A 13,279-nucleotide genomic window follows, 5' to 3' on the forward strand; every position below is an offset into this window, starting at 1 on the left:
GAGGTGCCCTCTATCTCTATTCTATTAGTACTACACTCAAGGAATATTTCATTTTTAAAGATGTCAGTACAAATGGAGAGAATCTATATCTTGAATCATGTCAGAAAGTTCTTTGCATTTTCTAATCTTCTGCTTTAGATTCTAGTTAGAACTACCTCAAGAAACTGCTGGTGTGATTCCAGATGCACAGGGTGGATCAGAAGGTGATGTGGGAGGTCCTCCAGTTCAGGGGCTCCACAGATACAGGTTCCTGGTGAGAGGACATCAGGTGGTATCTACTTTTATCAAAGCAGTTAGGATGGTGTCTGCTGTGAAGGCTGGTCCAGTCTGTGACTTCCACTGAGGGTCCCTGGTGTCTCCCAGCATATTGATATGCTCTGTTCTCCACCCCTACCTGTTCCCTACTACTCCCTGGGGATGTTGCATGCCACTTCATCACTAAGGTCGCAGGTTTACTCGGGCCCACTTTCCACTCCAAGGGTCCCTAGCACTGGAATTCCTGGTTAGAGCTCTGCCAGTCCTTTAACTTCTTTGAACCTCTCATTCCATATCTGTAAAAATGGGGCAGGGGAAGGGCAGGAAATACTTACCTATAATCACAGTATTGTATTGAGAAGGCAAGGAATATGTCATGAAGACATATGGATACCAGGAAATCCAGAATCTAGAAGGGAGAAGAGTGGTGGAGAGGAAACAGATGAAGAGTTTGGAGCCCATCACAAGTATTGCAGAGACATATGATATATGGCAGTGATTTGGGGCTTCAATGATCTCTGTAACTACTGTAGCTCTCTGTAGTAGCAAAGAAATGGGAACTAAGGGGGTGCTCATCTTTGGGGAATGGCTAAATAAATTATGGTATGTGAATCTAATGGAATATTACACTGTAAGAAATAATAAAATGCACTGTTGCAGAGATGTCTAAAAAGTTTAAAAGGTTTATAAAGCATATATGTATACTATTATTTAGAAATGAGGAAGAACCAGAGGAAATGAAATGAGGAGAGCCAGAAAAACAATTTACATTGTAACATTATAAAGAAAAATAACTTTGAAAGACTAGAGACCTCTGATCAATGCAATGACCACACTTCCATAGAGCTGATGGTGAAGCATGCTACCTACTTCCTAGGAGACAATGGATACAAGCTGAATAAGATGTATATTTCTGGAGGCAATCAATGTGGAAATGTATTTTGCTTAATTGGACCCATTTATTAAAAGGATTTTCCCTCCTAACTGGGAGCACTGAATAGAGCAATAGAGTTTTTAAAAATAAATAAAAATGAGAGGATCATTGAAGCATCTTTAAACAAAAAATACATAGGGGGCAGCTAGGTGGCGCAGTGGATAGAGCACTGGCCCTGGATTCAGGAGAACCTGAGTTCAAATCCGGCCTCAGACACTTGACACTTACTAGCTGTGTGACCCTGGGCAAGTCACTTAACTCCCATTGCCCCGCAAAAAAAAAAAATTAATTAAAAAAAAAAATATATATATATAAATACATAGAAAATAGGAAAGGCAGAAGAAAACAGACAAGCGAAACAGCATCGAAAGCTATATGGTGAAATGTATTTCACAAGCAGTAAAGTCCCCAGTTTATCTGAAAAACATTTAGGGGTTAATGGCTTCACACTTCACTATTACTCTTAAGTGCTAGCAGCTCAAAAAGCTAATGAAGTTTGGGGTTCTATAGGAATCACAGCATCTGGGAATAAAGGCAGAATAGTCCCCCATTCTCTGCCTTGATTAGACCACATCTAGAGTATTTTGTTCAGTTCTCAGAACCATAGTTTAGGAAGGACAAATAAACTGAAGAACATCTGAGATGGGCAATCCTCCAACATAGAGCCTAAATATAGTCAAGTGTTTTTTCTAATCCTTTCAAACTCCTGACTTTCAACAGCTGAATGAGTAGGCCAAACAACAACAATTTAAAATCCTGAGTCCCTTGAAACTTTTTTCCTTTAGTTTCCTTTAGAACACAAAATGCTTATTCTCCAATGAAAAAAATCAAAACAATTTATATAGCCATATGAAAAAAATTCTAAATCATTATTGATTAGAGAAATGCAAATTAAAACAACCTTGAAATATCATTTTACACTACATTGGGGAAATCAACAAATGTTGGAGGGTGTGTGGGGAAATTGGGACACTAATTCATTATTGGGGGAATTGTGAACTGATTCAACCATTCTGGAGAGCAATCTGGAATTAAACTCAAAGAGGTATTAAACTACTTATACCCCTTGACCCAGCAATAACACTAGTAGGTCTATTTACAAAGATGATAAGGGAAAAAGGAAAAAAAACCTTTATGTTCTAAAATGTTTATAGCAGTTCTTGGTGATGGTAAAGAACTGGAAATTGCAGGGATGCCTGTCAGTTGGGGAATGGCTGAACAAGTTGTTATATGATAGTGATGGAATACTGATGAGCTCAATGATCTTAGAAAAACATGGAAAGACTTGCATGAAATAATGGAGAGATGAGCAGAACCAAGAGACCATTGTATACAGTAACAGGAATATTGTTTTAAGAATGACTTTGAGGGCAGCTAGGTGTCACAGTGAATAGAGCACCCGCCCTGGAGTCAGGAGGACCTGAGGTTCAAATGCGGCCTCAGACACTTAACACTTACTAGCTGTGTGACCCTTGGCAAGTCACTTAACCCCAATTGCCTCACCCCACCCCCAAAAAAGAATGACTTTGAGTGAATGTCTTTTTGACCCAAATTAACTATATAGGACATATTATCTGCATCCAGAAAAAGAATGTATTGAATGATTTTACTTATATTATTTGTAGAGACATGTATATATGTATATACTTATTTCTGTGCCATCTCTAGAGCATGATGGGGATGAAGACAGAAAAAAAGAAAAAATTGCATAACTTTGTTGTATATTTGAGAGGAATAGCAAATTATTTAGATTTGCTGTTTCACATACATCCATCTTTCTTATTGTCCTGTTATGGAAATGTTTGTTTTATCCATAAATATGTATTGTTAAAAAAGGGGGGGGAAATACAAATGCTTTTTTAGAAGTAGTGTTTATAGGGGCACCTAGGTGGCACAGTGTATAAGGAACCAGCCTTGGATTCAGGAGAACCCGAGTTCAAACCTAGCCTCAGACACTTACTAGCTGTGTGACCCTGGGCAAGTCACTTAACCCCCCTTGCCCTGAAGAAAAAGGGAAGAAAAAAAAAAAGAAGTCTGCATAGCTTGATCAATCATTTTCATTTACTTATTTTTTAGGGGAAGTTCCTCACTTGGAATGCCCCACACTGATGAAATCACAGGTCTGTTAAAACTTATGTATTGCATGCTTCCTGTGATTCTGAAGCAGGTATTTTTTTTTTTGGCAAGATTACACAAACTTTAATACTTTAGCTGAGTGTGCATAAAATATCTGTTGGGACTATTTGGCAGTCTTTCTAAACCACATACACACCTGGAAGCTGAAACTTCACTAGCAAGCTACACAGCTATGACACCTTTTATTAGGGGGTTGGCAGTTAAAGAGATGGGCGGCAGTCTGTTACAGGGAAGTGAGGAAATGTGGCTTTAGCACGTTTCATATTTTTAACATTTAGTACAGTAGAGGAAAGAATTAAAGCAGTACTAACTGCCTTTAGTGCTTTCAAACATGAAGCTAATTATTTAATCAACTAAGTGCGTGGGAAGCATCTTTCTTTGTCCCAGACAAACCCACCACCATTATGCCAGGCTTGGGACTCTAGGACCGGCTTGGCAGTGCTACCACATGAATCACCTAACTTCTTTAAGCCTTAGTAAGGAAACTCTGTAGGAACAAGGATCAGTATAAAATGTTAAGACTTATTCAGCACTCCATAGACAATTCTATCCTGTATGCCTCAAAACCACCCAGTGAAGTGGGTGCCAGGGGCATTCTCACTCCAACTGAACAAGTGGGGAAGGGTTGGGAAAGGTTGGGGAAATGGCCAAAGATAAGCCAGGTATCTCCTGAGACCAAGTCCTGTCCCTATCCCATCTTACACTTTATCGGAGATGGGAGGAAGGAGAAAGGGTCAGAGAATAAGCGTTTATTAAGCACCTACTACGTGCCAGGCACTGTTCAACGCTTTGCACACAGCTCCTGGGACATTCAATTAACCTGCCCTGAAGTGCGACCCTGACCCCCTCCTCTTGGGCAAGCATGGGTACGAGGCCGGGCCGGGCCGGGCCCCATTCTCCCCGCCTCCAGGGCTGGGCCGCGGCCGAAGGCACCCCCTGGGGAGAGGGACCCCGTGGGGAGAGGCCCCACCTCGGCGCCCCCTCCCTCCGTAGCCGCTCGCTCCGGGGGTCCTGCAGGGGGCCGGAGAGCGCCCGGCCGGCTCCCAGGCGTTGGGTACGCGCCTCTGAATTCTGCCAAGCAAAGAAAGGCCGGGAGCTCCGAGATGGATTAGAGGCCTCTGGTTTTAATGCACATGTCGGGGGCTGCGGCCAGGCCCCGCGGCGGCCGCGCTCCGGGCCCGGACGCTGCCCCTCTTCCGAATCGCCCAAGAAGCGCCCACTTCCTGCCCCCCATCCCCGGCAGGGAGCGCCGCAGGTCCAGCGGCCAGCTGCGGGGGCGGGGCGGACCCAGGCTCCGACTCCATCCGGGTCTCTTCCCTCGGCGACCCGTAACAGTAGGGGGCGCGCGCGTCACCCGGCGGCCGGGGAGGGCCGGGGTGGCGGCGGTGGCGGCGGCAGCAGCTGGATTTCCACCCCGAGACGACGGCCGCGCCGGCCGCGGCGGCGCCGCGCTCCCCCGGTCGTGTGTGGTCTGGGCCGCTGGGGAATCACCCTCACCCCCAGCACCCTAGCCGCCGTGGTAGACGCCCGCACTTCCCCTTCCGCGTTCCTCCGCACCGCCTTCCCCGGAGCCTCAGTGGCCGCAGACGGACCCCGCCCACACCCAGCCGCGGGAGCTGCCGCAGTGGGGGAGGAGCCGAACGAGGAAACCAGCGGCCGGCAGCGAAACGCCCCTTGCGTCGGCGCGTCACAAAAGCGGGAGGAGGTGGGGAGGTACGCGCCCATTGGTCTGTCTGTCGGCTTCAGGACGCCCCGAGGGGCGGGTCCTGCGTTCCCAGCCGTCCGTGACGGGCCGGCCGCCCCTTAGGCCCCGCCTTCCGCCCCCTCCTCGGCCAACCCGAGTGGAGGACCGCGGCGGAGCTGCCCGCCACAGCGGGGGCTCGCGCCGGAAGGAAGGGAGGACGCGCGGGTCCCGCCGAGGTTATAAAAGGAGAGGGGGTGCCTGGCGGCGGGCGGAAGTGGGCGTTTCGGCTCTGCAGCTCGGCTTTCGTTGGTTGCTCGTCCTCCGGATTGAGGGAGCTATCCAAGTCCTCGGTGACAGGGCCTCCTCCGTCCTCTCCCTTGTCCCCGTCCGGCTCTAGCGACGGACGACACAAGCGGGTCGAGCATGGCCCGGGCAGCCATCTCGGAGGTGTCCGAGTACTTAAGCCAAAATCCTCGGGTGGCTGCCTGGGTGGAGACGCTGCGCAGCGACGGCGAGACGGACAAGCACTGGCGCCACCGACGCGAGTTCCTGCTTCGCAATGCCGGAGACCTGGCCCCGACCGCCACCACCGAGGCCGCCTCGGTGGAGTGCGGGGACCGCCGCCGCCAGCTGCAGCAGCTCGTCTCCTCCTCCATGGCCTGGGCCAACCATATCTTCTTGGGGTGCCGGTGAGTGATCGGGCCGGGGCCTCCTTGGCCCTGACAGTCGGTGGCGGGAGCCCGAGGCCTGGGAGCGTAACGAGCTCCGAGGGAGGGAAGCCGGCCGGGCCGAGAGGACGGGGCTGTAGGCCCTTCCTCCCGCCCCGGCGGCCCCTCCCCCTCAGCCCCCGCCCTCGGGTTGGGTGGCGCAGACGTCATCCGCGTTCCTTTTCGGTCAGCTGGGGGAGGCTTGAGTCGGGAGCGGACGAATGGCCGGCTGGCCCGGCTGGGGGGAGGAGAGAGGGCGGATTCCATCGTTCCGAGAACCCGGTTCTTTATGGGCTGTTTAGGAAGCAGAGACTCCTAGCTTCATCCCGATGGCGGGGTGGGAGCTTGATTCCTGGGGTTGGTTTGTAGGCGGTGTGAAACACAATTACGGAGAACGGTCAGCTTGTTTTTCTTTTTTCTTTTTTTTTTTTAGGTACCCACCAAAAGTTATGGATAAAATACTTAGTATGGCTGAAGGCATCAAAGTGACAGATGCTCCAATCCATACAACAAGAGATGAACTGGTTGCCAAGGTGAAGAAAAGAGGGATATCGAGTAGCAATGGTTAGCAGATCATAGATGTGAACATATATAGGAGTATAGAACATAAGTTTATTTTAGTGCTGTGAACTCATGTTTCATATTAACTTATATTTCTAACATAGCCAAACTACTATTTAATGTGTTGTTTTTTTAAGGACTCTAGTCCCAAACTTTTTCTAAATATTTTTTCTTTTTAATTTTAAATTCCTTTGACTGTTTTAAGACTGTCAAATTGTTTCTTTTTTAAGAATTACATAGTAATTTTGTTCTTGGCATTATACATACCAAGTGTTTTGCTTTTCTTTTACTAAGCATCTTTCTTGCATTGAATGTTTAGCTTACACTATTAATCAAGTGGAATTAGTCAAATACCTCATCTTTTTTATATATATTTTTATTTTTAGATGGGGTAGAAGAGCCATGCAAAAGGCGGGCAGTTGAAGGAAAGAGCAGTTTTGCTGGTGGTCAGGATGCTTCGAAGACTTCTGGCAAAACAGAGCAAGTATCACCAAAGCAGGAAGTTAAGGTGGGGCTGGCGTCATCCACTAGATCTGTGGGAAGTGGAGAGAATCTAAGTCGGAGCTCTGGCAGCACTTTGGAAAGGGGGAGTGCACTTTCCCAAGAGGTGACAGGAGTAAAGTGTCAGAATAAATCTACCAATGAGCTGACAGTTGAGAACTTTGGATCAAAGCAAAGTACCAGCACTTCTCAGGTTGCAACAGCTGGCCCTGAAAAGGTTTCAGAAGGAGAAACTTCAGACAAACATAGTACAACACTAATTTCATCTGTGGCAAAATCCACTCTTGGGACCCAGCTAACTGATTCCAAACAACAAAATGTATCACCTATAAAGAGTGTGTTGGAGAGCTCTTCATGTTTTGCTTCTCAGAGCAGTTCAGAGACAGAAGTGCCTCTGTTGACTCCTCAAAGCAGGTCCGAGACAAGTGTGCCATTGTTGGGCTCCCCAAGCAGCTCAGAAGTTGAATTGCCATTGTTATCCTCCACACCTGGTTCAGAATTACTGCCTCCTCTATTAGGTTCCAAAACCACTTCAGATGTAAGCACCTCACAATCGACTTCCAAAACTAATTCAGAATCAAGCATGTCATCATCTATTTCTAAGAATAATTCCTCATCCAGTGGACAAATCTTAACCCCCAAAAGCACCTCCTCCGCAAGCACATTACTGCTAACTTCTAAAAGCAGCTCCCAGGTATCTGCTACACTTTTGGCTTCTAAAAGCAGTTCCCAGGCAGCTGCATCACTGTTGTCTTCCAAAAACAGCTCCCAGACAAGTGGATCACTATTGGCTCCCAAAAGCAGTTCCTTGGCCAGTGTATCCCAGCTGGCTTCTAAGAGTAGCTCTCAGACTAGCACATCACAGTTACCTTCTAAAAGCACTGCACAGTCAAGTGAAACTTCTGTTAGGTTTTCTTGCAAATTAACCACTGAAGATGTAAAACAGAAGCAGCCTTTTTTCAATAGATTGTATAAAACTGTGGCATGGAAGTTAGTGGCTGTTGGTGGCTTTAGTCCCAATGTGAATCATGGGGAACTCTTAAATGCATCTGTGGAGGCTCTAAAAGCAACATTGGATGTTTCTTTTGTTCCACTTAAAGAACTGGCAGATCTGCCTCAAAATAAGAGTTCTCAAGAAAGTATAGTTTGTGAATTAAGGTGCAAGTCTGTTTATTTGGGTACCGGCTGTGGAAAGAGTAAGGAGAATGCCAAAGCAGTAGCATCACGAGAAGCTCTGAAGTTATTTCTCAAGAAAAAAGTGGTGGTAAAGATATGTAAAAGAAAATACAGAGGAAGCGAAATAGAAGATTTGGTGCTTCTTGATGAAGAATCAAGACCTACAAACTTACCTCCAGCTTTAAAGCATCCTCAGGAGCTATCATAGCATGTTTAAAAGGTTACTGCATAAAGCTTACATAGTGTTTTAACACCTGAACTGAAGTTTACTTTTTTGTACACTAAAATACTGGCTTTCAGATAATTTTATATTGCTTTTCCCCCCTAGTTTTGTGGAAAACTTACGTTCTAGTTGTCTTCACCTAGTAGCAGCAGTTGTAAATAATTTATGAATTAATGACAGTGTGCATTTAAAGGTATGCCTTAACATCATAGCACACCAGAACGTTGTTTAATTTGCTAAAGAGTGTACCCATGTCTTCTCTTTTTAATGGTACAGTAGGTACGGTATGCAGTTCAGTATAGTCTTAATACTTTTTGTACTACTAAAAATTTGGTGAAAATGTATTATGAGTGTTAGCTTGCCTTTTTTTTTTTTTTAGCAGAAAAACAAGACCCCTCCACATGAAAGTAATGGGGACCACAGTATTTAGATGGGTGTCTAAAAACCCAAGAAAACCCATTTTTAAAAGTATAGAGAGAACTCATGTTCACTTAAAGAACGAAGAAAAAATAGTTGCTTCAGACTATTTTTCTTAAAAGTTGTAAACATTTTAAAATATGCAGCTGTATGAAGTACTTAACATTATTTTACTAAAATTGTTGGCTAATTCAGTATGATAATTTTCACCTCAAATTCACTGAGTTAATTTATGTTCAAGGTAAAATACAATTCACATTTTTTTCAGAATGAAAAAAATGGGGTTTGTATGTTAAGCACATTGTGACTGCTACTATAAAAACAATTGATTTGTTTAGATATTAAATGCTTTGGGCTATTTTACCTTTTAAAGAAGTTTTGTGGTTTTTCCCAAGCCAAAATTAATTCCTTGGAATAGAAGTTGTTGGGGGTTTTTTAGGATCAGTCACTGTATCCACCTGGTAATTTTCCATAATTAACATATTCCTCTGGTCAAAGCATATTTTTCAAATCAAATACTAGATATTTTGATTTCTATTTGTAAATATGTTTTAGAAGAGGATGTTTGGGAGGAACTGAGTTAAATGATTTCACTAATGAGCATGTAAATTTCTTGTGACCTAAATTTCAATTGCATTTGATAGTAGTGGAATCTTGTCATGCCACAATATCAGCTCACTTTATTGAGTTGCCACTCTTTGGCTCTTTGATAGATATATTAATTTGCTAAACTAAGTCTCCAATTTTTGCATTAACATACTTACCCTAAGGTTTGGTTATTTTTCCTATTTCTTCCTTCGTTCTCTGGATCTTCCTTCTTACTGTGGTATAAGGCATATTCAGTAACTATAGATTGGAAGCAAGAAAGACAAAGGACCACCTAGCAGGTGCTTTTTAGACTTTTACCTGAGAATAGACCGTATAGTTTATAGAGAAATATGGAAATTAGAACTCATATTTCTGGAAGCCTCTAACTGCTTTCAAAAGACTTTTATGACAGCATTTGTTTGAACTTTATAAAAATTCTATGAGATAGGATTTTTTTAGGAGAAAGTGAAACTCACAATTGTTGTGACTTAGTAAAGTCAAACGACAAATAATTGAGGAACAGATTACCTGGTCTCTTGGCTTTCACATCAGTGGTCTTTCTGTCTGGCTGCCTTTTTAGTTTATGGAAATGTAGCTATTCTGTTACACAGAAATTAGTAGCCAAAGTTATTCTCTCTTGATTTTAGCATTAAAGTCTTAATTATTAGTGAGGTTCTACTTCACAGAGTGGCTATAAAAAAGCCACATATGGATTTTCTTTCTGTACTTTAGGTTTGTGCTTATATTAGTGTGGATACTCTCTCCATTGGTGCAGATCACCACATCTTTCTATACCTTAGTATAGATGGTTTTCATGCTGTAGCCAGCCTGTTTATCCTCAAAGGAGAGACACCTTAATCTCTTTCTAGGCTCTTACCTCTTAAAGCCTTTTCCTTCTTGATATATAATCTGCAGCCTACAACAGTTATTAAAGAGCCCCAAGATCACTGCCATTCCACAGTGAGGCATCAGAAGATATTCAGCGGAGGTTTTAACTGACTGTTAATTTTAATTTGTGTTCCTAGAACAAGTTAATGTATACATAATGTGGAAATAGTTTTCATTGGTGTTTATTTCAGGTTTCCTGGGGAGGAGGAGAAAGGATGGGATAGTGATTACTTAAGTACAGCTAAGAACAGAAAGAAGCAAATCTTGTCATTTCAAAACAGGCTGATTACAAATGTATGGAAAGATCCTATTCTGAGTTGGAATATCCAAATACTTTTGTCTTGCCTTTTTGTGAAATGAAATAGACACTGAACCATGCTAGCTACAGGAATTTTTTGGTATAAAAAACATGTGATGTTTTTAAAAAGTACCATATGAAAGGAAAGTTGGAAATAGAATAATGAAAACTATTATGAATGTTAGAAGAATACACAATTTAATTTAGTTGGTCAAATTAAAAAGACTTAAAAAATAAACCTCTGAAAGGTATGTATGATAAGGCAAACAAGACTAATCTTATAAAATCAACATCAGCCTTAGATTTGTAGAGCACTTAACTGATTGCCTTGTGAGGTGGTAGGTAGTACAATTATTATCCCCATTTTATAGGTAAGCAATCTGCCTTTCTGAGCCTCAAACCGCCCAGGTATCCTGACTTCATGTCTAGTCCTCCATACATCCAAGTGAGTGGTGTTCCTTTTTAATTCATCACCTTTGGATGCTTTACTGCAGTGATGCTTGCACTATTAAGGACTTTTTTTTAGAATTGTTTTCAGAGCCTGTGTCATTCTCAGTGGTGGCCAGTCTTCATCCTCAGAGTGGATTTGACTTTTGGAAATAGTCAAGTGTCACTCAGCCAAGCCTGGAAAATAAGGTGGGTAATCGAGTTGAGTAATAACATTTTAGGTCACAAGCAAGGTATGAGACAAAGTAGCAGAATGTGTTTTTGTGTGGCTCATTTGTTTGCTCCAAAGGTGGTTCCAGAATTGTTTGGTGTGGTAGACTGGCATCACTTGGAATCAGATGATGATTCCTTGAGAGCAGCAAATGCCCTTTCAGGGATAAGCTTGGCTTCAAGCATTTAAAGATGGGATGGAATGAGTTATTTGTTGACTGCCTCCTGAGACAATTAACCTTAAGGAACAACTCTAATGGATGTGTTTCTAAAGTTTTTTTAAATTTTCATTTCACAGTCACATATTAGAAAGTTCCCACTTCTATGTTTGTCCCTCCATCAGTAACCCCCTCCACATTCTCAACAATGTAGTCCATTTTAAATTCTAATGTTGATATATGAGTATCTTGTTGAAAGTAGGTCCTTAGTATCAACTTTCATATTGGCACCAAATTCTTTGCTGCCTGAGATCATTGCTAAGACAGTGCTACACTTTGACTATACACTGTTGCTCAAAATACTGCCTTGGTTAATGTTTTGAAAAAATTTTTATTATAAACTTAACTATTAACAACGAGGGGAAAAATTACACAAAACCATAAAGAAAGCTTTAACAAAATAACATCTAATTTGCTGTCTTCTGATTTCTGCCTACTTATTAGATTATGTTATGTTAGTTTTTTCATTATGATCAATGTCTGTGCATAGTGTTGCAATGTACATGCATAACATTTCATAATAAAGGATTAATATGGTAAATTGTTTCTTGAGATTATTTCTTCCATAACAAAATCATGTTTCAAAAAAGTTGGCCTTGGGGCAGCTAGGTGGCGCAGTGGATAGAGCACCGGCTCTGGAGTCATGAGGACCTGAGTTCAAATCCGACCTCAGACACTTAACACTTACTAGCTGTGTGACCCTCGGCAAGTCACTTAACCCCAATTGCCTCACTTTAAAAAAAAAAAAAAGTTGGCCTTTCCATTACATGGAAATATGTAGTTATACAAATTTACCTTTTGTAACAAAGTAATTTCTTAGCTTGTTGGCCCAAGAAATATTCATTTATGGCTTAAGCCTTAAAAGAGTCTTTAGGCTTTGATCTGTTAGGCTTTTTTTGGAAGGTAGGAGGAAAAAAGACTAAAGTTAAATTGAAGGGTGGAGCCAAGTTTTTTTGTCTCAGATTATGTCCCTTTAAGATTATCTCCCACATAGTCGACTTCTCCCACCCTTCATTGATTTAGTACTGAGACAACAGGTAGTTATAAAGATGTTAATGTGAAATTGCTGGAGTCTTGGGAGTCTGCCCCTGTGGTTTCACTAATGTAGGAAATTCCTTAGTCAAGGCAGATCTTCCAGTCTTAGTTTTATGTGTTATGTGACTTGTCCAGGGTCACACAGTCAGTGTGAGGCCAGCAGAGATAGGATTTGAAATTAAAGTGGTTTTTCTATCCATGAGATATGTGGCATCTTAAGGATCTCTCAATTTTTTAACTGGAAGGAGCTTTAAATATAGATCTAATCCAATACTCCATTTTACAAAAAGAAAATGGCCCATCTTTAGTCTGGAAGCCTGTCTTTACTGTGCCAATCTGCATTTGAAGGGATGTGTCAATACTAAGGTTATAGAACTTGGATTGGGCAAAGTGAATTCATAACACAGGAGTGGAGTTGTGAAAAACTAAGCATGCATTTTTGGTGTCACCAAAAATCGTTTAAATAGATGTTTAAGTGGAACAGAGAATAAATTTATCCAGATTAGAAAGACTGTTAGTCTTTCAGAGCAAAATGAAGGAAAAGAGAAGAGAAATAGGAAGAGCATGAGTGTAGGAGTATGAAGTTAGTGTATGTGAATACAGAATCCCAGATGTATATATGAGATGTTCAGCTAGCTATTAGTGGCTAAGTAAAAAGCTATTTGGAGAAGAGTTCATTGGACAATTGAGAAATAATTTGTCAAGTGAACAGTTAACTTTAGCCAAAAGGGACCCAAGCAGGGACAGACCTTATGCCTTGAGCGACCTGAAAGACCCTAACCCCAAACTGCAACCTAGAGGAAAGGGTGCCTAGAAGGGAATGCTTAAATTCCATTGGTGTGGGCATTAACTGATTTGAATCCAACTTCTTCCTGAGTGCAGGAATCCCTTCTGCAGTGTCTCTTTATAGATGGGATCCTACCTCTGTTTTCTGAGGCATCTGTTTCCATTATTAAATGCTAGAAATTCTTCCTTATGTTGAATTGCCTTCCTATAACTCG

General features: G+C 42.5%; 1 protein-coding gene across 2 annotated transcripts; it reads left to right on the forward strand.

The window, feature by feature from the left end:
- Nucleotides 1-5,432: 5,432 nt before the first annotated feature.
- Nucleotides 5,433-11,775, forward strand: LOC122731094 (CDKN2A interacting protein). Of its 2 annotated transcripts, none has more exons than XM_043970952.1 (3): nucleotides 5,433-5,698; nucleotides 6,150-6,280; nucleotides 6,664-11,775. In XM_043970952.1, exons 1-3 carry the CDS (start codon nucleotides 5,433-5,435, stop codon nucleotides 8,160-8,162), a joined length of 1,896 nt encoding a protein of 631 aa, XP_043826887.1. In that variant the 3' UTR covers nucleotides 8,163-11,775. The 2 variants fall into 2 exon arrangements, with proteins under 2 accessions (XP_043826887.1, XP_043826888.1); XM_043970953.1 differs by having other exon boundaries at nucleotides 6,150-6,249; nucleotides 6,664-6,797.
- Nucleotides 11,776-13,279: the final 1,504 nt, after the last annotated feature.

This window comes from Dromiciops gliroides, chromosome 6, assembly GCF_019393635.1.
Source record: "Dromiciops gliroides isolate mDroGli1 chromosome 6, mDroGli1.pri, whole genome shotgun sequence".
In the NCBI taxonomy this organism is placed as follows: domain Eukaryota; kingdom Metazoa; phylum Chordata; class Mammalia; order Microbiotheria; family Microbiotheriidae; genus Dromiciops; species Dromiciops gliroides.